This window comes from Antechinus flavipes, chromosome 4 (assembly GCF_016432865.1).
Source record: "Antechinus flavipes isolate AdamAnt ecotype Samford, QLD, Australia chromosome 4, AdamAnt_v2, whole genome shotgun sequence".
NCBI lineage: Eukaryota > Metazoa > Chordata > Mammalia > Dasyuromorphia > Dasyuridae > Antechinus > Antechinus flavipes.
Window position 1 is genome coordinate 289,544,573 of NC_067401.1, and position 25,196 is coordinate 289,569,768.

General features: G+C 38.4%; 1 protein-coding gene across 1 annotated transcript in view; it reads right to left on the bottom strand.

Annotated features, from left to right (window-relative positions):
- The window catches only part of TRAF3IP2 (TRAF3 interacting protein 2), a 64,883-nt gene that overhangs the window by 31,633 nt on the left and 8,054 nt on the right, over positions 1-25,196 (bottom strand). The window contains exons 2-4 of the mRNA XM_051997557.1: positions 13,502-13,587; positions 10,024-10,134; positions 6,211-7,035 (exon numbers count right to left, since the gene is read on the bottom strand). Coding sequence (XP_051853517.1) covers positions 6,211-7,035; positions 10,024-10,039 — 841 coding nt within the window. The 5' untranslated portion in view covers positions 10,040-10,134; positions 13,502-13,587. The remainder of the gene's footprint in view (positions 1-6,210; positions 7,036-10,023; positions 10,135-13,501; positions 13,588-25,196) is intronic.

The following is a 25,196-nucleotide window of genomic DNA, read 5'->3' on the forward strand; positions in this document are numbered from 1 at the left end:
GGCTCCCTGTGCTGTCACGTCTAGTAATCTTTCCACTGTATCATATTGTAGTTTAAAATTTGTAACCCAAAAGTTAAACATAAGGTTCTATATAAGTCAGTGTTTGACTTCCTTATTAAATATAATACAAAAGAAAGAAAAAAGAAAATTATTTTTATCTTTTCTCCCAAGATATAAAGCACTTAGTTTAGAAAAGATAGGAAAAAATAATCAGTGTAAACTATTGCAGGAACTCCCACAGCTGTGAGCAGCTGTACATAGCTCTAGATAACTCTTTTTCATCTTGTTTATTCTATCCTGTTTATTTTTTCAGATCATGTTTGTGTTCCATCATGTAATGAGTTTCTTTAGGTATGGCTAGCATATACTGGACCCAGATCAAATCTCCAGTCAGAGCCCAAAGTTAAATGTTCAGTGGAAGCATTTGCACCTCAGAAATCCACCATCTCCACAAATCATAACATGATTTGTTGTTTTATTAATTGTCCAGATTTAATAAAGCATTAATAAGGCAGTTTAAAATCAAAAGTATAGGTGTATATGTCATTGTAAGTATGCACCAGCACTATTGACATAACGAGTTTAGTAGGAGTGCATTAGAAAGCTCAAGAAATGCAGTCATCACAAAAATGAAGGCCTAGTGACTGGAGGCTAATGATGATAAAGATGATGATTATGGTAACAGACAGTTATATAGAGCTTTAAGATTTGTTAAGTGCTTTGTGTCCATTATCTCATTTGAACCTCAAATATCCCTCTATGTGATAATCATTCATTTTATTCATTCTCCTTTTCAAAGTCATTCTAGAGTCCTATAATAAAATAAAAAATAAAGATTCTATAGATAATTGGAGCACTATTTGAATGTTGGATCTGAAATCAAGAAAACCTGAGTTCAACTCTAATGTCAGACACGTCTTAGCTGTGTGACTCAGGGAAAGTCATCTAATCACTACCTGCCTCAGTTTCCTCATCTGTAAAATGGGGACAATACTACTATTTCTTTTTTTTTTAATAACTTTTTATTTACAAGTTATATACATGGGTAATTTTACAGCATTGACAATTGTCAAACCTTTTGTTCCAATTTTTCCCCTTCTTCCCCCCACCCCCTCCCCTAGATGGCAGGATGACCAGTAGATGTTAAATATATTAAAGTATAAATTAGATACACAATAAGTATACATGACCAAACTGTTATTTTTCTGTACAAAAAGAATCGGACTCTGAAACATTGTACAATTAGCCTGTGAAGGAAATCAAAAATGCAGACAGGCAAAAATAGAGGGATTGGGAATTCAATGTAAAGGTTCTTAGTCATCTCCCAGAGTTCTTTCACTGGGTGTAGCTGATTCAATTCATTACTGCTCTGTTGGAACTGATTTGGTTCATCTCATTGCTGAAGATGGCCACATCCATCAGAATTGATCATCATATAGTATTACTGTTGAAGTGTATAATGATCTTCTGGTCCTGCTCATTTCACTCAACATCAGTTCATGTAAGTCTCTCCAGGCCTCTTTGTATTCATCCTGTTGGCCATTTCTTACCGAACAATAATATACCGTAATATTCATATACCACAGTTTACCCAACCATTCTCCAATTGATGGGCATCCACTCATTTTCCAGTTTCTGGCCACTACAAACAGGGCTGCACATACAGGTCCCTTTCCCTTCTTTAGTATCTCTTTGGGATATAAGCCCAGTAGAAACACTGCTGGATCAAAGGGTACGCACAGTTTGATAACTTTTTGAGCATAGTTCCAAATTGCTCTCCAGAATAGTTGGATGTGTTCACAATTCCACCAACAATGTATTAATGTCCCTGTTTTCCCACATCCCCTCCAACATTCCACATTATCTTTCCCTGTCATTCTAACCAGTCTGACAGTTGTGACAACACTACTATTTCCCCGAGTTATCGTGGGAATAAATTATATGATATTTATGAAGCACTGTGGAAACCTTAAAATGCTATATAAAGGCTAGCTGTTATTATATAGAACTCTTTTCTTGTTTATTTTCTGAGAAACTCTTTAACTTCACACCCACTATCTTAGCTCAGTCTTATATCAATGGAGGTTTTAAATATTATCATTTAAGTCAGGTTTTGGACTGTCATCACTTTCTTTGTTTTATTTTGTTTTAGAATGGTTGGGTGGGCCTTCTTTTGCTTCTTTTCCAGTTTTAACCCTGTCTAGAACCATTTTTTGACAAAAGTCTCCCTCCCAAAAAAATTAACCATTTTGTGTTATTCATTACAAAATGATAAAATATTTCATGCATATGCAAGGTGCTCATCATTTATATTTTCACAAGGGAAGGGAGTAAGAACTGGTCTTCTAAAGCAGAGGCCTCAGTATCCCTGGTTTCTAGCTGCCCAAGGACTCTTCAGGCAAATAGTTTTTTTGGAAGTGGCTTTATGGGTGATCTGGCATTCACACACCTGCCTGGAGAGTTTAGCATCAAGCATAAGGGTGAGTGTGAGGACAGCCCCTAGGGCCAGAGTACTCTGACATATGCTGAGACTGCCTCAGGAGCATGGCGAGCATACATAATGGGTTTTCCTGAGATTACATGGCTTTTGGGGAGCAGGACTAGCTCCAAGCAGGAATGCTGCAGCGGTGAAAAAAATCTGTCTTTTGTCCCACCTGCCCTTCCTGGGCTCTATTCCTATTACCCATCTTTATCTTCCAGGTAAGGAGAGCGCTGTGATATCTCAGATGTGGTCAAAGGCAGAAAGTGAACTGGCTAACTCATTCATACTATAATGGTAATGACTTATTGTGTTCCTACTCCCAGGAGTGGATCTTTTACATTTCAAAGGTGAATGACCGCAAAAATAATACTTAATGGGCAATAAAATGCTGAAAGAGCACTTTGAGCCATGATGGTGATAGGTGCAGATATTTCATTTGTGAAAGGACTGTCTTAGATATTCTCAAATGATATCACTTTAGTTCAGCTAAACTAATTGAGCATTTTCTAGATTTTACCACTGAGGATGTTGGTCGGTTGGTTGGCGTCCTTTGTTCTCAAGGAGGACCAAAATGACATTGCTCTAGTAGAGTCCAGTAAATGACTTGGGATGCTCTGCCACAGGTCAGACACAAAGAGTCCCAAAGAACATTTGGAGTGGAGTCTTTAACCTGGCACACCTGTTTCTTCTAACTAATTCAATTCTGATTTGCTCATAGAGCACAACCCCTTCTCTGATGAGGGGGGGTCCTGTGCCAATGTCTCCCATGTCATACAATCTATCCTAGAGTTGTTTCCCCCCCCCCCGAGGCAATTGGGGTTAAGTGACTTGCTCAGGATCACATAGCTAGGAAGTGTTAAGTGCCTGAAGCTGGATTTGAACCCAGGTCCTCTGGACTTCAGGGCTGGTGCTCTATCCACTGCACCACCTAGCTGTCCCCCTATCTTAGAGTTGTTAAGAGAGATCTTGAGAATGTCCTTGTATTGCTTTTTCTGACTACTTTGTGAGTGTTTACCCTGTATGAGTTTTCCATAAAATAGTTTTTAGTGAGCATACATTTGGCATTCAAACAATGTGGCCGGCCCAACAGAAATGCATGCTGTATTCTTGAGGGTGTACTTGGCCTTCAGATAGATACAAAGTTTAGAAAAGACATGATTCCTGTCCCCTGGGAACTTCCAGGTTAGTAGTGTAATAAGATACTCACATTGACCTTATTCTTTACAAACTAAGTGGGTAAATGCAAAGGGACAAAGCAAAGGGCTATGAGAGTAGATGAGTACAAATTGGGAGCAGAGTAGTCAAATTGCTAATAAATAAGCATTTGGGGGGCAGGTAGTGGGTTTAGTGGATAGAGCACCAGCCCTGAAGTCAGGAGGACCTGAGTTCAAATTTGGCCTCAGACACTTAACACTTCCTAGCTGTGTGACCTTGGGCAAGTTACTTAACTCCAATTGCCTCAGCAAAATAGACAAACAGATAGACAGACAGACAGATAGATAGATAGATAGATAAGCAATCAAGCAAGCTTTTTGTTAAGTGTCTACCATATGCCAGGATAGGATCGATGAAAGTTTAGCTCTAGAGCCCAAAGTGTTCTTCGAAGCTATCTTGTCCAACCCTGATTTTACTCATGAGGCAAGTGGAACCCAGTGAGGCTCAAATGACATGTTCCAAGTCATGCTGGCACTAAATGTCAGAGAGGAGAGCTGAACTCGTGTCCTCTGATTCAGAGCCAGGCCTCTTTCCACTCAGTAGACTAAGCTGCTTCATGACATCTCTCTGAATTAGGCTTGAAAGGATGAGGAGAAATTCAAAAGGTAAACGTGGGAGAGAAAACATTCTAGTCACAGGAAACATGGTATCAGTCACTGGTTCTTTTTAAAATAATTTCAGTTCACAGCACCTTCTCCTTCAGTGTAATCTGCTGGGAGTTTGAAGGCCACCCGTGTTCCTTCTGATGAACTTCATCACCTCTGCTCTTTAATGCCCATTATGTAAACCCTGGAGTACCTTTCAAATCCCAATGGTCTCAGCAAAACCCTTTTAAAAGTCAAGAGATACATTGGGCCCTTCTCTCTGGAAATATCGCCCCCACCCAGAAGGTTGACAATGCTAGGAATTCAATAAAGCACTCTTCAGAAAAGAAAGAAGGCACAGTAGTTGTCTGGAAACTTCCCATGATGAATGGCTGTGATGAGAATTTGAGGAGATAGGAAACTAGACAGGCTACTTAGGGATCTCAACAGGAAGGTGAAGTAATGTACAATTCTGAGAATAGGGGTGAAAATTGCAGCCCAAGGGCAAGATCAAACTTCCCCAATGACCAGACAAAAAGGGAAGGCTACTTATAAAATATGAAAGGCCATGCAGGGCAGGACTTACTGGAAAAATGACTTCTCTCTCGCATGAAATTGCTTTCTATTTGTCTTAGGAATGCTTCAGAAAAATCAAAGGTGCCCCAGGACAGGCTTATTAACCAGGCAGGTCCTGTTCTGCCCACTCATCAACATCATTCTAAGCTAGGGGAAGCAATACAGAAGTGTGGAAGTCAGATATAAATGCTGAAAAGACAGGACCCTGGAATCTCAGTAAAGAGGCAGGCGAAGGATTCTAGAAGTTCACTTAGTATTTAGACTCTTCTGCCTTCAGGCAAGTTTCAGTAGAACTGAGTCTCCAGGCCAGTGCAAGCTTCTTGAGGGTCTTGTCTTTGCTTCCCCAAGGCCTAGCACAGTGCTCAGCACAGAACAGGCGGTCAGTAAGTGCTTGCTGAGTTGAACTTCTAGGGAAGGGGAATATCTCTTCTCTTCTCAGACATACTTATCTGTGGGTCTCTGCTCTGAGCCTGAACTGTCTTGTCTGAAACATTCTTTGTCTTCTGCCTCTTACAATCACCGGCCTCCTTCAGTACGCCTAGTCTCCTTAGCTGTTAGTCTGTTCTGTATGTATCTGGTAAACCTCTTTATATACATGTTATCTCCCCCATTAAATGTAAACACTTTGAGGCAGGAGCCAATTTTGACCTTTCCTTGTGGTAAGTACTTAGCTTAATGAACAATACACAATAATGCTTGTTGATTGGTTGGTGGATGAATGAGGGAAAACTCACCTCAGTTTACCACATCTAGTTGGTCTTAGACCATATTTTACATCCCATTCCACCATTTATTAGGCTGTCTTTCCATTGAAAGTTATCTGTCCTCCTGCCATCCTTCCAGCCTTGGCTCTTGCTCTGAACAATATTTGCTCTGAAATATTGAACAATATTTCATTCTAGAGGGCCATTTCTACTTGAAGGACAATCTCCTGCCCTATGGCTTCACTTATCATTTATGGGACTTCTGAGATCAAAATATCCTTTCCTTGGCTACCATTTCCTTATAGGTTTTATCTCCCTCATTAGAATATAATGTGCAATCGTTGCTGTATTTGTATCTTTAGCACCTAGCACAATGGGTAGCATGGTAGAAACTTAATAAATACTTATTGAGTGACTAACCCAAGGAGGTTGCAAGTGGTTCCAGGAGCAGCCTTGGAAAAACTTAAAACAACAACAGCAGCAATGGCCAAATCCACCAGCCTGTAGAGAACACATAGGGAAGTCAAATGCTTTCTTTGCATTTTGCATTGTCCAGGTTAATCAGCATAAAAGGAAGTGACAATGGGATGCCATCATTCAGTAGCACAACACAGTGTGGAGTGTTTGATATAATTAAAGTAGGACTTACATGGAACACGGTGATCTGGCTCTCCTGGACCATGATACTGATAGTTCCACTGAGCATGTGGAGAAGGATCAGGAGGCAGCATCTGTACACATCCCGGGTATCTCTGAGGTCCAACCTGGACAAAATCTCTGGACCTAAGAGGCCTGGGGAAGTCTTGGGGGTAGCACACTGATGTCAAGGGCAAGGGCCTTTCTAACTGTCTGATACCTAGAACATCCTGAGGCTGAGAGTCATACCCAGTGTCTACTGTGGGCAAATTCGGTGGCCCTCGGTTCCCAGGGGCCTGGAGTCTATGCGCATTCTCTTGGCTCCTGCCAAGGGAGTCTGCTGACACATTAGGTAAACTTTGGTCTGATTTGCCTGAGTCGTGGCCAGTGTCAGGAGAAGCAGCTGAAAGCTGAGATCCCAGCGGCTGATTGCGTTTTTCCATAAGTGAAAACGGATGCTTAGGGGAGAGTGCTCCAACCACTGACTCACTGGTAGCTGAGGAACTAGAGGGGAAATCTTTCCCAGGATCTGCGTGTCTCCTCCAGAAACTATATTCACACTCTTCTAGTATCTTATTACGCAGATGTCTGTCCTGATGTTCTGCGAGCCAGTAGTGGTTTGTGAGCTCTTGGGTCTTATGGGATGGAGACGGGTCTCCTGGAGAAGTGCAAGAAGATTCAGGTGGGTAGGAGCCACTGGGTACCATGTTGCCATCATTTGGAGCAGGCAGTTCAAATTCCCCTTCCATTGAATATTCCTGGAATGGTTTCATCAGTTGAACTGGGTATGGCTCAGATTCATCCACCTCAACAGGAATGCTCCGGCTCATTCTAGTTTCTGAAACAAACAAACAAACAAAAAAAAAACAACAAAAAAAGTTTTCAGAATATAGAGTGTTTCTTCAATATTACCATTTGATACAGCTTCAAGATTCATCTCTCCTGATCCACTAAAACTTCAGTATTATACTTCAGTACTAGCACCATGCCAAAAAAAAAAAAAAAAATCAGTCTCTCTATACCTTTGTATCAATTAAGAATTTCTTTATATTCCTTCTAGGGAGACAAAGACATAAATGAAGCAGTCCCTCCTTCAAATAACTTACACAGTCATACAAAATATAGTTTACTGGTGAATTAGGAAAGGAGGAGCTTATACTTATGTCAACAAAGCTTCACTTTGTCCAAAAAAAAAAGTGTTACCTGGTGGCTGATCCTCTGGGAAAGCTTCTGAATACTTAGCAATTAAGGTTACTCATGTCCAATTCTTTTAGACCTCATTTGGAATTTTCTTAGCAAATATCCTGGAGTAGTTTGCCATTTTCTTTTCCAGTTCATTTTACAGATGAGGAAACTAAGGAAACAGAGTTAAATGACTTGCCCAGGGTCACACAGGCTTAAACTCAGGTCCATGAATCTTCATAACTCTAGGGCCAGCATTTTATCTATTTTACTCGCTGGGTTATACAGCTTTTAAGTATTTGAAAGAAGATTCTAATTCAGGACTTCCTGTCCAAGTCTAACATATTATCCACCATGTCACCTAACGGCCTCTACTTAATTAAATTAGTTCTTGAATAAAAGACATACAGAATTTTGTTGGACCCATACTTGAAGTCTTTCTAAATCTATGAAATACTTTTGGAAAAAGCAGACATCATTTCAATGAGCAATAGTAAAGGCTGATAACAGATATGTGCCATTGGATTGGGCAAATATAATTTAAAAAATGCTTTACCTTCAGACAGAATCTGTGAAATAGGTATAATTGAAGGGTGGAATCAAAAAAACAATCGATGGGTGAAATCTGTATAAATTTAGCCAACGCAATACTGACAACTAAGCACTGAACAAATGTGATTTGTGAAAATAAAAATGTTTATGATAGTAATTAAGGATCAGGTCACTGACATTAGAAATTATAGTAGATTTATACTAAAGGGACTAGACTTAGTGATCAATGCAGATTATGTAAGGAGATGATATCATTACAGACACTAAAAATTCAGCAACTACTGAATACCTAGCAAAGCATAACTTGGTGGGTAGAAAAACTCACTATCATTCACAAAATAACAGCCAACAAATCCCTTGAAAATTCAACAAATAAATTGTCCTGGAAATAGAGTGTCCTCTTTGGTAAAAACTGTTGTTCATAGTGGTTTAGATCTAATAGCAAAACTTAAAATTTTAACAATATCCATTTTGGGGGTTCAATGGATAGAGTACTGGGACTGGAGTTGTGAAGACCTTAATTCAAATGTGGTCACAGATACTTTTTAGATGTATGACCCTGAACAAGTCACTTCTCTTTTTTGGTCCCAGTTTACTCATCTGTAAAATGGGGCTAATAAGAGCTTCCAGGTTTTTCAGTGAGGAGCAAATGTGAATAATAATTGTAAAGCACTTAGACTACTGCTTGTCATATAATAAGTGCTACAAAATATTTATTATTATTAGGTGGCAGATAGATGGAACAATAGATATACTGCTGGGTCTGGATTCAGAAAGATTCATCTTTCTGAGTTCAAATCTATCCTCAGACACTTACTAGCTGTCTGCCTAAATCACTCAACCCAGTTTGCCTCAGTTTTCTTGTCTGTAAGGAGAACTGGAGAAGGAAATGACAAACTACTCAGTATCTCTGCCAAGAAAACCTGTGATGGGGCCAGAAAAAGTCAGATATGACTGAACAACAATTGACAAAGTGACAAGACATTATTATTATTATTAGATGTTACCATACTAACTACTGGGCTGCTAAGTGGCACAGTGGATAGAATGCAGGCTTAGAGTCAGGAAGACTTATCTTCTGGAGTTCAAACATGGCCTCAGACATTTAATAACGGTGTGATCTTGGGCTAGTCACTTGACTAAGTTTGCTTCAATAATATCTCCTGCAAAAGGATCTGGAGAAGGAATGGCAAATCAATTCATATCTTTTCCAAGAAAACCCCAAATTGGAGTCATGAAGAATAGGATACAAGTGACTCAACAACAAATATCAACTACTCATAGTCTCTAGGCATTATAGAATGAAAAGCTTTGAAAATATAGAGACCTAGCAAAAGAAATCTGATTGACAAATGAAAATTTCCATATGTATTATATCCCCCTGTAAGTGTGGGCTCTCTGAGAATAAGGACTATCTTATTTTTCTGTTTTTATTCTCCAGAGTTTAGCAAAGTGCCTTGCATGAAGCAAGACTTTAATAAATGCTTTATTCTCCCATTCATTCAAGAAATTAAACCAAGTGATACATATCACCCTGTCACCTTGTCTCCTTCTAAAATTGTCCTGAAAATATTTTCAGTAAGTCTATAGAAATGAGCTTATCTTCCAACACTTTTATTCAGTTACTTAAAAAAAGAAAAAGTTATTTTAAAACACTTGTGCCAATACTCCACAGAACATTTAATATAAAAGAATGAGAAAAGCAGCAATAATATTTATGATATCAATTTGTATAGGCTTAAAAATTTACAAAGCACATTATATAAATCATCTCATTTGATCCTTACAACAACTCCCTGAGATACATGTTATTAATATTCCTGTTTTATTAAGGAGTCTCAAGGAGGTTAAGCCCAGAGTCACACAGCTAGTGATTATTGGTATAGTCTGAATTTAGGATCACTTTTACACCCCAACAAGAGATGAGAGCACACATTTAATAAAGATTATTCTGAAAGATACTGCTCCTAAAAAGACGGGTATGAAACCAGTGTGCTCAAAGCAGCCAAATCTTAACTAACATATCCTGAGCAGATATACTTGGACTGATTTTCAACACAGAAAGGGAATGAACTAATTGGGTTGGACTCACCTGCAATTGAAGTCATATTTCCAATTTGAGTGGTGAGCAGATCAAATCTCACAGCACAATCAGTGTTTGAAGTGTTTCATATGTGTTTGGAATCCATAAAGAAATAACAGCCTAGGGGAGAGAGGGAATGAGAGAAAGAGAGAGGGGGGAGACAGAGAGAGAAAGAAAGAGAGAGAGAGAGATGGGGGAGGGGGAGGGGGAGAAAGAAGAGGAAGGAGGGGGGAGAGAAGGAGGGAGAGGGGAAAGGGAGGGAAGGAAGGAAACAGACAGAGATAGACAAAGACAGACAGAGATAGACAAAGACAGACAGACAGACAGAGAGAGAGAGAGAGAGAGAGAGAGAGAGAGAGAGAGAGAGAGAGAGAGAGAGAGAGAGAGAGAGAGAAAGTCAGAGACAGAGAAAGAGACAGAGAGGAGACAGAGAAAAGAGAAAAGATCATTGTGACATTTGTAATCTCGATAATTTTCTATAGGACATGTCCTATATAAGGTGCTTAATCACTCCTTAATTACTTAAATTGCTGTCACCAGGTGCACTAGGGGATGTCAACATAGGTAACTAAACTGAAACACATAATTTAGCACACAATTGATTCAACATTACTTTTTCTACAAAAATACACAACTCTAAATGTTAGATGTTAATGTAACGTCACAGCTAGTGAGCTGACATTGAAGTCAAGAAGACAAGTCTCTTCTCTGACACACACTAACAAATTGACAAGTCACATAACCCATTATGCAACACTAAGATTATAAACTGAAAAAATAATTTCCCTTCTGCATTGGTAGAGGGAATTCCTTACTTTGATTAAACCACAGATCCAGACAAAATAAGAAAACAAACAAACATAAACTCCCTCCCAACTCATCTCCCCCTATTCCCTCAAAAAAACACCGCCCCCCAAAAGAAAACCCAACATGGAATGAGGTACAATAAATAACAATTCCTTAGTAAAAGGAACACAGCTTAATCTAACCCTGATTTTACTTTCCAGGACCTGACTCTGTTATCAGAGCACAAAAACATTGAGTTAGTACTCATACCATGAATTTTTTAAGGTTTGGGATTTCAGTGAGTATTGGGCTTAGTGAGAATGTTTATTTTGGTCTACCACTTGCTGCTGCAAGGAACTAAAAGCCTTTTGTTAAACTGAGTATTTAAATTATTCTAGCTAGCACCTTATCTCTTGTCCATGTCCCTTTACTCTCAAGTTCCAAAGTTTCTACACTTTCTTTGATGGTAACATTTTTTAAAAACCATTTTTATTCAAAGTTTTTATTTCCAAATTCTGTCACTTCCTTCTTCCCTCCATACTGTTTCTCTCTGAGATAGTAAATAATTAGATATAGGCCATATATGTCCTATTATGTAAAATATTTTCATATTAGTCATTTTGTACAAAAAGACTCAAAAGAAAAAAGAGAAAGTGAAAAATAGAATTCTTCAGTCTATATTCAAACAATATCATTTCTTTCTTTGGAGGCAGTGAGTCCTTTGGGATTGTCTTGGATCATTCTATTGCTGAGAATAGCTAAGTCATTCACAATTCTTCATTGAACAATATTGCTGTTACTGTATACAACATTCTCCTGATGATGTTCACTGCACTATACATCAGTTGTTCGTTTTCATAACTGGAAAGAAACTTTGTAGGTACTTAGGAAAATGAATCAAAAGAACTTCTTTGCTGAAATACTGAGCAAGTTAATTATCAAGGAGAAAAACTGAAGAGACCTTTCTTTCCTGAGAGAATTGAATTTTAACACTTAACGCTGTAGAATAAGTATTCCAAAGAGAATTCTTGAGAAATTGACTACTATCTTGAGAGCTGAATGGCAAGACAGTGTTTCCAGAATTAAGAAGTATGCAGTTGCTATTGATGATTAGAAATCATTAGATTATGATCTTTTTCACTTTGCTATATTGTTAAAATTTTTAGAATGTCTTTGTATTGTAATACATTATATAGCCACAAATGTTGGTGTATATTTAAGCCTATGAGACTAAGGGTGGAGGGGGGGAAGGAGAAATAGAGAGAAAGAGTACTTATTAGAAAATGGTTTCTCTAGTTTAATTACGTAGGGAGGGGGAATCAGAGCAAATTAATTCATGAGACAGAGGGAACATTTCTGTTAATTTGTGAGACAATATCAGAACATATTCCTTGATTATCTTTGTACCTGGGATGAGAATTAGTAAGGTATGAGATTGAAGGATCAGGGGTTAGTCTGATTATTAATAAGCATAATGTATCACACAGCTCTTCTGACCCACATAAGTTTTATTTGTGAATTGTAGTCAGCCAAACTCTGCTACAAATAGAGAGACCAATTAGTAATTTTTTGTCCCCAGAAGGTTTTCTTTTCCTAATGTGTCTTTGTGGTTTGGAAACTGGAAAAAGGACCTTGAAGAGTTGCTGTAGACCTATCCAATTAGTATATAGGTAAGAATAAATAGTATAGGGGCAGCTAGATAGATGGTGCAGTGGGTGGAGCACCAGCCCTGGAGTCAGGAGGACCTGAGTTCAAATTCAGCCTTAAACACATAGCATTTACTAGCTGTGTGGCTCTGGGCAAGTCATTTATTTAACTCCAATTGTCTCTCAAAAGAAAAAAAATAAATAGCATAATTATCAGTGGAGCCTGACCCTTAAAAAATGAGGAATGAGGGATGAAATAGAAAACAATAAAAGCTGAAGGAGAAGGAAAGAATGGCAGAGGAAATCATGATAGAAATATCTAATGTAGTAGATCTAAGAAGATGACAAAATGGGGCAGCCCGGGATGGGATTCTGTGCTTTTGGAAATAGTGGCCAGGATAGGGAAAGGAAAAAGAGCATGAGAGCTGTAGACATGAGCTCTACTTCTCTTCTAAAGCTGGTGAGCTTGTATATCATCTACAAAATACTTGTGCACTGAGATGAGTCAGCCCACAAGTACAAAGTCGTTTGTTGGCTTTAATTAAGAGTCCCATGTGTCTGTCATTTGTCCATCTTTGGAACAGATGAAGTTATATTATATGAAGGTTTCCTCACGGTCACTTAGGACTGTTCATCCTTAGTCGGCTCATCTTCTTATCTCCCCCACCTGGCATGTTTGCTTGGGTTCTGCACAATGGACAATACTCTCGAGGTTTCCCACCCAAGAAACAAGCCTCTGTGCTTGCTTCCATGTTTTTTAGCATGTTGTTTTCTGCCATGATTCCAAATGCCTTCAATGAGGACAAACACAGAATCCAAATCAGCTACTGCATTGATGGTAAATTTTTCAACTCGAAAAGACTATAAGTGAAAACTAAAGCAGAGGGAGTGTTAATGCATTTTTTTTTTCTTTGCAGATGATTGTGCACTCAATGCAATCTCCAAAGCTGAGATGCAACACAATATGGATAGATTGTCTGCTGCTTTTGCTTTATGTGGAACCATCGGTTATAGCAAATGGAGAAGTTTTGAATGCTGGGGATAAGTTCACTTACCTTGGCAGGATATTTTCCAGGGATGCACACATTGATAATGAGGTTGATACACGCATTGCCAGAGCTAGCTCAGTGTTTGGGAGACTCTGAAGAAAAGTGTAAGAAAGAAGAGATATTAGAGCGACTACCGAACTGAAGGTGTAGGTGTTATCATTATTCCTATTTTACAGAAGAGTAAACTGAGAGATTTGCCCAGGATCACACAGCTAGTAGTATCTGTGCAGAATTTGAACTCAGATCTTCTTGATTCTAAATCTGGTATTATAACCACTGTACCACCTAACTGCATAACAAAAAATATGAAGTGTCTAAAACAAAAGAGAGGTTGAAAAATAAGTAGCTGAAGTATTTAAAATCAGATTTGAAAAGAGGAAATGAAAAAAATGATACTTGGCAAAAGGAGAAAAATAATGGGAAATAGTGTATAATGAGGGATGAACCTATTCAGAAGGTAAATATAAGAATGTGCTGTGTTTTATATTTAAAATGAGGCTTAGAGTTTAAAGGTTTTAATATTTGCTACTTACCAAGTTATCTATCCTACCATAAAGGGCTAAAATAGTAAATAGAATTTACATTCAGAACCACAATTAGAGTGCAGTAATGAGGGCTTCTTCCTGGCAGCATTCCCATTGTCACCATATCGACCCTGCATCATGAAATCACTCCATCCATCACTTGGTCCTCAGTTACTACTTTTAGGGACCTTCTCTTGGGGCCTGTATTTCCCTACTATCACATACTTTCCTTCTGGGTTTTGGATGGAAATAAGTTAATTGACTAGACTATTGGGACATGAACCAGACTTCCACAGGACAAGCTCACCCCTCTCCCAGTGTAATTATACCTGACCAGGGCATGCTACTTTCTGCATCTTCTGTCAAATTGCCAAAGCCAAGAGTCCTACCAAATATTAGAAAGGGTGTTGTAATGCATCAGCTGGAGCAGGATCCTATAGTCCAGAGAACTCTTCCCTCCTCCAACTCCATTCTGTTGCATCTTCTGTCAGCTTCCCAAGCAATGGTGCCTCGGGATTTCATGGGTAAATATGATGGGTGGGGATTTCTTCCCCCATAGAACCTTGTATTGTTAGGTTCAAGTTCTTTCCCCACATCTGACCCAAATACCAGAAAGCCTAGTTACATCTTTTGTCTTTGTTTATTTATTTTGCATCCTTCCCTGAAACACTATATTCTTCACAACAAAGATTATGTTCAGCATGTTATTCTGTAGGGCAATATTCTTCAAGCTTTTTAAAAAATCACCACCCCATAAAGATATTTTGAGTATATTGCTCCCAATATATGTGTATTTATTTATTTATAAATTATAGTCATGTACATGTTTTTAAATGCAGCTTATTTCAGTATTGATTTTGATGTCTGTAATAGTTGAAAAAAGATACCGTGTAGTCTATTGTTGGCTGCACTTATAAAATCATGAAGCTCATTCTAATATCCTGTTCATCAGTTATGCAAAGGATTTTGTTGAAATGTGGCTAGTAAATTTCCACACTCCCTTATCACAACTATTCTAAGAAAATTTATCTAGAAGTGTTGTATTTGAAAATCTTTTAACAAATGGCTTCAAAACCTACTGAAATCATTATTTGAAAGATTTTTTAAAGGTTAGAAAATAGCATTTCTAAGTTTTTAAAGTGGAAGGATATGAGCTATTTTATAAAATAAAGTGGCACACATCAGTTTTGGCAACAAAAATATATATCACATAATGATGGCTGTTTTCAAAATGCTCTACTCTTAAGCATGTTTCTTTTTAAAAGACAGTTACTTTTTCCTTCATTGTTAAAAGTCACTTTTGTTTGATATCCAGTACATATAGTCAAAAATATAACATCAAAAGCCATTTTCCAGTGAATAAGTGCTAAGAGGATATGAATAAACAGCTCTCAAAAGAAGAAATGCAAACCAGTAACAGCCATATGAGAGGCTCCTTCAAATCATTAATAGCAAGAGAAAATCAAAACAATTCTTAGGTTTCAACTTCTATCCAGTGGATTAGCAAAGATGACAAAAGAAGGAAATAGTTGATGTATGAGAAGTTGTAGGGAGACAAACAGACAAACTAATACGTTATAAGAACCATAAGTGGTCCAATCATTCTAGAAAGCAGTTTGGCACTCTGCTGACAGTGGCTATAGTGTCTGCAACCTTTGCTCCAGACATGCAGCTGGTAGGCACCCAACCCCATCAGGGTCAGAGATGGAATGAAACAACTAATGTACATTATAGAGTCTCATTCCTGTAGCAGCATAGAGCACTTCAAACAAAGTAAATGTCCATCAGTTACTGTGCAGTCGTTTCAATCACATCTGACTCTTCATGACCTCATTTGGGATTTTCTTGGCAAAGATACCCGAGTGGTTTGCCATTTCCTTCTCCAGCTCATTTTCCAGATGAGGAAACTGAGGCAAAAAAGATTAACTAATTTACCCAGGATGATATAAGATTAAGTGTCTGAGACCATATTTGAACTCAAGAAGATGAATTCTCCTGACTTCAAGGCTACAACTCTTTCCACTGTACCATCCAGCCAAGTCTATCAGTGGGGGAATGGCTAACAATGGGGGAATGGAATCTTGTATGAGATGAACGTGGAGAATATAGGAAAGGGTGGGAAGATATATAAACTGATGCAAATGAAGTAGAGATAGAACCAAGAAGAGAATATATACAACTACAACAATGTAAGAGGAAAAAAACAACAAAAATGTGTGAAAACTAAATAAATAATCTTGGCTCTGAAGAAAAGATATCATGTACCTCTGCTTCTTTGCAGAAGTTTGTGACTATGGATGTTGAACACTACATATACTATTGGATTTGACTGATAATTTGACTAGTTTCTTGGAACTGCTGCTTCTTTTTTTTTTTAAATCGTTTGTTATAAGGGATGATTTTCTAGATGGGGAAGGGGAAAAGATCTATTGGGAAATGAAACTAATGTAAAAATAAGAAATGCCAACTAAACAATTAAATGTCATCTTTACTTCAAAGGGACAGATTAAGTAAGTTTACTTTTATGAAACTATCTGCTAGGTAGCATACTACTCCGATCTCCTTATCATCATAATACAGGTCAGAAAATTTGAGACTTTTTTTTTTGGTAGAAGAAACAAAGCATTTCAAGTTTGGCAGCTTTTAAACTAGGATATAATCAATGAACTTGCATGCTGTTTTGTGGGGTAAAGCCTTTTGGAGATTACTTTTTGTTTGTTTCTATAGCGCTTTCCAGATAAATATTTCATCTTGAAATATTTATATTTTTCTAATACTTAATTTTAGAACCCTACAAAAAATTTTTACAGAGTATTTATTGCATATCTTTTCTCATCATAGCTTTTGTCAAATATTCATCTTATTCTTTGTATGACTAGTTTCATGTCTTTGAGATACCTGAGTTTGTAGATCTTAAAATCAAGCAGGTGAGTTTTTCAAATACTCAAATTGATTTGTGACTCCATCCATTTGGAATTGTCCATCCACTTATTCATTAATCAATAAGCATTCATTATATATCCACTATATTACAGGTAGTATACTAGAGTATACAAAGAGTAAAACAAACAAAAATATACTGTTAATAAAAAGTAATTTGAGGAGGGACAGCAATATTCTGTGAGAGGATCAGGAAAGATTTAAAGTAAAAGGTAGTACTTGAATGGACTCTTGAAGGAAATAAGAGTTTTTAAAGCAGAAGAGAAGAGACAGCACATTCCAGGTATGGAAACTAGCTAATGTAAAAAGCATTTAAGATAGGAGATGGAGGGTCAGATATATAGAACAGCAAAAAGGTCATTCTGGCTAGACAGAAAAGTGCTAGTAGGGGAGCAATGTTTAATAAGGCTCAAAAGAAGGGTTGGGCCCAGGTTGTGAAAGTCTTTAAATGCCAAATAGGGGAGTTCATATTTGATTCTAGAGGCAGGAAAACTGCTGGGTTTTACTGATTAGGGAACCAATGGTGGGCACTTTGGAAAATCACTGGCAGCTGTGTAGAGAATGGATCAGAGAGGCTTGATTCCGGGGTAGCAATTAGAAAGTTATTGCAGTAGTCTAGATGAAAGGTGATGTGGGCGTGAATTAGCAGAGTGATTGAGTAGAGAATTGGATAGATGTGAGAGATATTGTGGATGTAAAAGCAATCAAATTTGGCAACTAATTGAGTACATAGGGATGAATGAAAGGGAGAAATCATGGTTAAAACCAAGGGCATGAACTTAAATACTTGGAAGAATGCAGTGGCAGAAATAGGAAAATGGAAAAACAGGAAGATTTAGGGGGGGGGGGGAGTTCCAAGAGTTTCTATGCAAATAATAACCCATCTGTTATCTTGTATAACTTTGTCCCACTGAAAAGGAAAGACCTCTTCCTTCTTTGCCCCTAACTTAAGAGGCTTCAAAAGGGCCATTGCCAATGTAACCATGAGGTGACCTGAGGGTTCAAGTACTAATTTGCTGGAGGAGAAGGGGTATTTTTCCCAATGGTATCTATACAGTAACCCTAGGTTGGGTCACAGTTAGGTAATACTTGAGGGAGCAGATACCTGGACAGAAGGGGAAAGGTCAGGATCTTGACCATTAGATGGAGATCTATAGTGGGAAGGGCATGAGGAGTAATGTGGGAGAATACTGAGTGATAATAAGTGAAAGGAGTAATACAGTTTGTATTGGAGATTAGCCCAGTGATTGCCTCTCCCAAGAAAGATGGAATGTCATAGATCTTTTCCCTCTCTGATTGGTTGATTACATACCTCCATGGGTTATCCAATGGTGCCTTAGTTTTTTATGTATTGTCCCTCAGTGGACTGCAGCTATACAATCCTATCACATATAGAGTTTATTAAAATAGTAAATAATTACAGATTCGCAGAGTTGGAAAGAACTTCGGAAGTTACCTAGTCCAAACCAAGCCTGAATAAGAATTCAGCATGCCTTGTTTAAAGACCTCTAGTGAGGGAATTCCACATTTGGATAATACTAATAGTTAAGGAGTTTTCCCTGACATCAAGACTAAATCAGCCTTTTTGCAATATTCACCTACTGCTCTTAATTCTGCTTTATGGGACCAAACATAATAAGACTAATCACTCTTCTACATAAAGGTGACTGATAATCTTCTGACCTGTAATTTTTCCTGTAATTCTAAATCCTTACGCACAGTAGACAGAGCTCAGGCGGGGGAAATGTGTTTGGTGCACAGAAGGTAATCAGTTAAGGGCAGGATTTTCTGTTTGACCTAGAGTCCACTTAAATCCTTATTCCAGGTCCAATGGGAATGTTACACAATCCATTTCATATTTTATTCCCACCGAAGTTATTGTGAAATACAGCCACCCTGGCAGATGTGTAATTGGTCATGTTTACATCTGAAGCCAAATAGCTTTACAGAGACAGAGACAGAGCCTTAACTCCTCCCAACCCAAGCCCTGAGATCTTGCCTTTCTCTTCTTCCCCAGTCAGCATTAGAAGTCTCCAGTCTATCACCATTGCCACCTTTCTCTGTACACGGTTTGCATAGTTTCATTTCTGGGCTGTGTACTGAGGGTGTGTGTGTTCCCTTCCCCCTCCCGGCACGTCAGCATAAAAGCAACCCTGCTACTTAAAAGAGTTCACTTCTGCAAGGTTTAGTTAAGTCTACTGAGAACACCGAGTATGTTAAAGCCCCACTAGACCATTTTAAAATGATGGCCTCGGTTTCGACTGTTTTCCTTCCTTCTCAGTGATTCTTCCCCAACTACAAGATTTGATACACAATAGAAAATGCCCTTCAGCTCCCCCAGATTGAACATGGAGTAAATCCATTTTGTGAAGAGTGGGTAAGTGCCTTGAAATGTACTGTGTGCGTCTGCGAGCCCATAGTTAAGTGGGAGGGCAAAGATATATCAAACCAGGTTGGAAGAATAAGGACAATATGCTGTCAAACACTCCTTGCCACACAATTACTTTTCATCGTCTGTTCTTCAAATATAACTGCCAACACTTAAGCTCTTATTTAGTTCTAAAGTGTAGCTGGTTTGTAAGCTGCTTTCTCAAACAGAAAGGAGGTCTGCAAATTCTATGTTCTGCCGGCAGGCCCTCTCAGAGGTGAAGGGAGAGAGAGAGAAAGAGAGAGGTTTCTTTCACATAAGAGAATCACAGAGCTTCAGCTCTGGAAGGAGCCGCTGATAGGAGCCGCAGCTAAAAGCACCTGCTGGAGTTCTACAGATGCTGAAGGTGTTCTCAATGTGAACAATCAAGTCCACTGACGATGCCAGATCTGCTTGTTAATTCTTACCTCAGAAAGGGATTGATTTATGTGAGCTGTGCGCAGAGGAAACTTAATAATAAAGCATATCATCTTGAATATATTAATTTCTTTTTAAAAGTGTTATTGCTATCTTTTGTTCATTTACATGTGTCTCCCACCTTCTTGAGAAGAGCTCTCTCTTAAAATAAGAATAAAAAAGAGGGAAAAAATTAACCGACACACCAACCAAAGTGCCTTCCTATATGCAATACAATTGTATTGTTCAGTTGTTGTTCAGTGTCTATCTTTTTGTGACCTGTTGCCGTCCATGGGATTTTCTTGGCAAAGTACTGGAGCACTTTGTCATTTCCTTCTTCAATAGATTAAAGCAAACAAAGGTAAAGAGACTTGGCCAGTGTCATACAGCTAGTGACTATCTAAGGCCATGTTTGGACTTAGGTCATCCAGACTCTAAGCCCAGAGCTCTATCCATTGAGCTACTTAGCTATCTCCTAATATGTGGTATACTACACCCATAGCTCCCTACCCTTTCAGACTAGGGAAGGAAATGCATTCTCCTTATCTCAAATAACTGTTATTTATAGATCTCTTTTTCTGTTCAGAACAGTTGCTCCTTATAGAAAGGGGACTCAATGAAATTATAAAACATGATCCCTGCCCTCAAGGTGGAGAAACAGAAGTAACACACTTGAACCCTTTCAGAGGTAAATGCTAGATTGTGTGCTCCTGAACCTCAGTGCCATATGGGGCATTGAATTCAGAATACCTGGGTCTGAATACAACCTTGGATATTTACTAATTGTTTAATCATGGGCAATTCACTTGACCTTTCTGAGATTCAGTTTCCTAATCTGTAAAAACAGAAACTGGACCATATAACAGCTGTAGACCTATGATCCTTAGCAGGATTTCTACTTCAACATTTCAAGAATACTAATTTCATCAGGGAGAATACTTCCCTCTACTCAGTAAATCATCCTTGTTAATTTTTATAGAAGAAAAAAATTTGTGTTGACCAAATTTTTAGGAATGATCCTCTCTGGATCAAAGATCACTGCAGACGGTCTCTGCACCCATGAAATTAAAAGATGCTTGCTCTTTGGAAGGAAAGCCATGTCAAATCTGGATAGTATCCTAAAAAGCAGAGATCACCTGCTAAGAAAAGTCTGTATAGTCCAAGCTATGGTTTTTCAGTAACAATGCACGTCTGTAAGAATTGGACATTAATGCTTTCAAACTGGGGTAATGGAGAAGATTTTTGAGAGTCCTTTGGACAGTAACAGGTAAAGAAATCAATTCAGGCTGTTCCTTGGAATCTGAAGCATAAATACTCTGGCCACATAATGAGACGACAGGATTCCTGGAAAAGACCTTGATGATGGAAAAGGTTTAAAATAGAAGAAGGGAATGGCAGAAGATGAGATGGATAATGTGTTATGGAAGCAATGAGCATGAGCTTGGACAGACTGGGAGATAGAGGATAGAAGGGCCTGACATACAATGATCCACAGGATCACAAAGAGTCAGATACAACTAAATGATTGAAGTACAACAATAACAACTCTGGATTTAGCTAAGCTAGCCTTTGAATAGCATAAATACAATTTATCTCCTGACCCACACCAGAGAGAGAGAGAGAGAGAGAGACAGATAATTAGATACATACATAGGTGATAGAACATTTTTATCCTCTGACTCATACTAGATAGATACACAAATACACATGTATGGCTACATACATACATAGATGATAAAACATTTATGAAGTACTTACAACATACCAGGTTCTTTTATAAGTTCTGAGAATACATAGACATGTAAACAAAACAGATTGTAAACAAAACAAAAGGCTGCTGAGAAGCAGTGAAGAAGGGAAAGTTCATATTGAAGTAAAATGGGCATGGTAAGGGCTGTTCTTGAAATGGCAGTGGGGGGCTGGTCACTGACTAATTGGGAGATCAAGCTGTACAGCAGAGATATCTCAGGGTGCAAAAACTACTAAGGAGAAGGCAAAGTCCAGAGACTGAGCTGAGTCAGGCAGGAACTAAGAAAAATGGAAACATCCCCTCCTCTCAAGGAGCTAATGTTCTAATGGTGGGAGACAAGGAGCATATAAACAGGCATTTGTATAAGTGCAAATGAATACAGGACAACAAAGAGACCTATCAAGAGGAAATCCCCAAAGACCATCACTGAAGAAGGATTGTCATGAGAGAGGGAGTAGCTACGTGTGTAATAATGTAGATCCTACAATGAAATTAATAAACACAAGGGAAAAGAGAAGGCATTGTAGGGGAAACAGAAAAACATGGCTGAAAGTGAGAATAAACAGTTGGACTAGTCTAGTTGGGTTGTGAGTAGCTAGGAATGGAGTGTTGGGAAATATACAACAAGAGAAGGCGCCTTGGCAGGAACAGTGGACAGAGCACTGAGCTGAAATCAGGAAGACCTGAATTCAAGTGTGATCTCTGATCAGCCACTTAATAGCTGTGTGACCTTGGGCCTCAGTTTCCACATCTGTAACATGAACTGGAGAAGGGAAATGTCATACCACTCCAATATCTTTGCCAAGAAAACCCCAAATGGGATCACAAAAAGTCAGATATGATTGAAATGATAGAACAACACCAGTGAGTTTTCCAGCATTACTGACTCAGAGGGTGTGTCCCAGGGATAGTGGGAAATAAAGTTCAGAGTCACAGATTTAGAGAGAAAAGAGGCCTTAGAGACCATCAGATCCAACCCCTCCTAGTACAGATGCGGAACACAAAGCACAGAGAGTTTTTCTTTCCCAGGATGACATACGTAATAAGAAACTGGGATTGGATTTGAACCTCGGTCTTCTTGAGTGTACAATCCCAATGTTCCTCACCAGGCTGAATATGTAGGGTGGAACCTGATTACAGAGTGTCTGGAAAGCCAGGTAGAGGATTTGGGTTGTAGCAAGCAAGAGGAATCCATTGTAGATTTTTGAGCAGAGGTAGTGACACAAGGAAAGCATTATTTTAGTAAAATTATTCTGTTAGTGATTTACAGGAGAAGTGATGGGTTTGAGGTAGAAAAGAATAGAAGCAAGGGAACCAATTATTGATAGGATTGCTGCAAAAATCTGGGAACAAGATGATGAGAGCAGGGAGTGAGATGGGGGTGGAGAGAACTAGAGAGGAAGGGCAGAACCATATGCAGGAATGTGAATTACTGGAGACATCGACATTGTTTGGGGACAGATAAAAATGTAACATGAACTGGAGAAGGAAATGTCATACCACTCCAATATCTTTGCCAAGAAAACCCCAAATGGGATCACAAAAAGTCAGATGTGATTGAAATGATTGAACACCACCAGTGAGTTATCCAGTTCTTGTGTGAGAAAAGACCCTATGAATAGGCAAGCTCAAATTTACATTCTTTTCCACAGGACAGTCCTTCAAAATTCTTGTAGACAGCTGTTATGTTTCCCTTCCCATGTGTACATATTCCTTCCTTATATGATTTCCAAGATTGCATCTTCCTAACTGCCTTTCTTTAGAAACTTCTAATTTATCATTGTTCATCCTAATTTGTAGCACACAGAATTTACTATATTACTGTAGAGATGGTCTGACCTGGATAGAGTATCATGGACTATAACTTCTTCCTTAAAATAGCTGTTTCTCTTAATGACCCTAAGATTACATTAACTTTCTCGGACGCCACATCACCAAGCTGACTCACACTGAGCTAGCAGTCCACTAAACCTTCTTGATATTTTAAAATGTTGTCTAGCCATGACTCCCCAATCGCAAACTTGTTATTTTTCCTCCCCAAGTATAAGATCATATTTATCCCTGTTAAATGTTATGATATTAAATTTCTAGCCTGTTGAGATCTTTTGAAATCTTGCTTCTGCTGCCCACTGTTTTAGCCATCCTCTCCAAACTTATATCAGTAGAATCTGAATATAAGCTTCTTGAAGGTAGGGATCTTTGTGTCTTTATCTCTAATGCTCAGCCCAGTTCTTGGATCATAATTCAGTTCAGTTCAGTTCAATCATTTTCAGTTGTGTAAAACTCTTTGTGAATCTATTTGGGGATTTCTTGGCAAAGATACTGGAATGGTTTGCCGCTTCCTTTTCTAGCTCATTTTATAGATGAGGAAACTGAGGCAAATAGTGCTAAAGTAACTTTCCCAGGGTCAACAGCTAGTGTCTGAGGCCAGATTTGAACTCAGAAAAAATATGTATTCCTGACTCCACGTCTAGTACATGATACTCTGGGCTATCTACCTGCTCATAGTAGGTACTCAATAAATTCTTGTTGATTGATTGATCCTTTGCTAATTTGATAAGCACTGATTCTAGGCTTTTATATGGGTAAGTGATTAAAAAAAAAGACTCAGGGAGATCAAACAAAAGACTACTGCAATAGTGCAGGAGTAAGGTGATAAGTACTGGCTATGTGGATGGAGAGAAGGGGATGTATACATTAGGTGCATACTTTAGAAAATAGAAATAACAAACCTTGGCAACATATTAAATAGGTGGGTTGAGCATGAGTAAGAAGTTGAAGATGAATTACAGATAAGCTTGGATGAATGAGAGGATTTTGGTGTTCTTGATTGTAATAGGAAAGTTGGAAATTAGAAAAAGAATTTTTGGGGAAAATAATGAGGTAAGTTTTGAACATGTTGAATTTGAGATACTCATAGAGCATCCAATTTGAGTTATCCAAGAGGCAGTTGGGGAGTTGGAGATCAGAGCTCAGAAGAGAGGTTAGGGCTAGACAAATGGGTCTGAGAACCATCTCCAGTCTGGAGAATTGATGAGATTATCAAACAAGTTAGCTAATAAAAAACAAAAACAAGAGAGCCCATCATGAGCCTTGGGGGACAACTGTGGTAATGGACATAACCTAGAGGAAAAAGATTGAGAAACAGCAGCCAAACAGAGAAGAGAAGAACCAGGAGAGACAAGTGTCACAAAAACCCAGAAAGAAGTGAGTATACAAAGGAAGAGGATAAACAATAATGTCAGAGAAGTCAAGAAGGAAGAGTTGAGAAAAAAAACCATTAAATTTGGCAATTAAGAGATCACTGGTAAAATAAAGAGTTTAGATAATGTTGAAAAATCCATGGCATGCATAAGAACCTACTTACTTTTTTAAATTATCAAATCTTCAACAATATTGAAATCCTATGCTAATCGTTTTTTATTAGGGGTAGGATAAGCTAACCATGTAGTGAAAGAGTGAGGGGCAATGACTGGATAATTCCTATGCTTCACAGGTATTTATATAATGTCACAATAAAATAGCATTTATAAAGTGCTTTAAGGTAAGAGGAATAATTATTAATAACCAATGTTTTTGAGATGACTCAGTTTCCCCCTTTCCTGATTTCAAAATTTCAATGGCTTGAAGGACAGTAATCAAAATGAGATTGGACTAACTTTC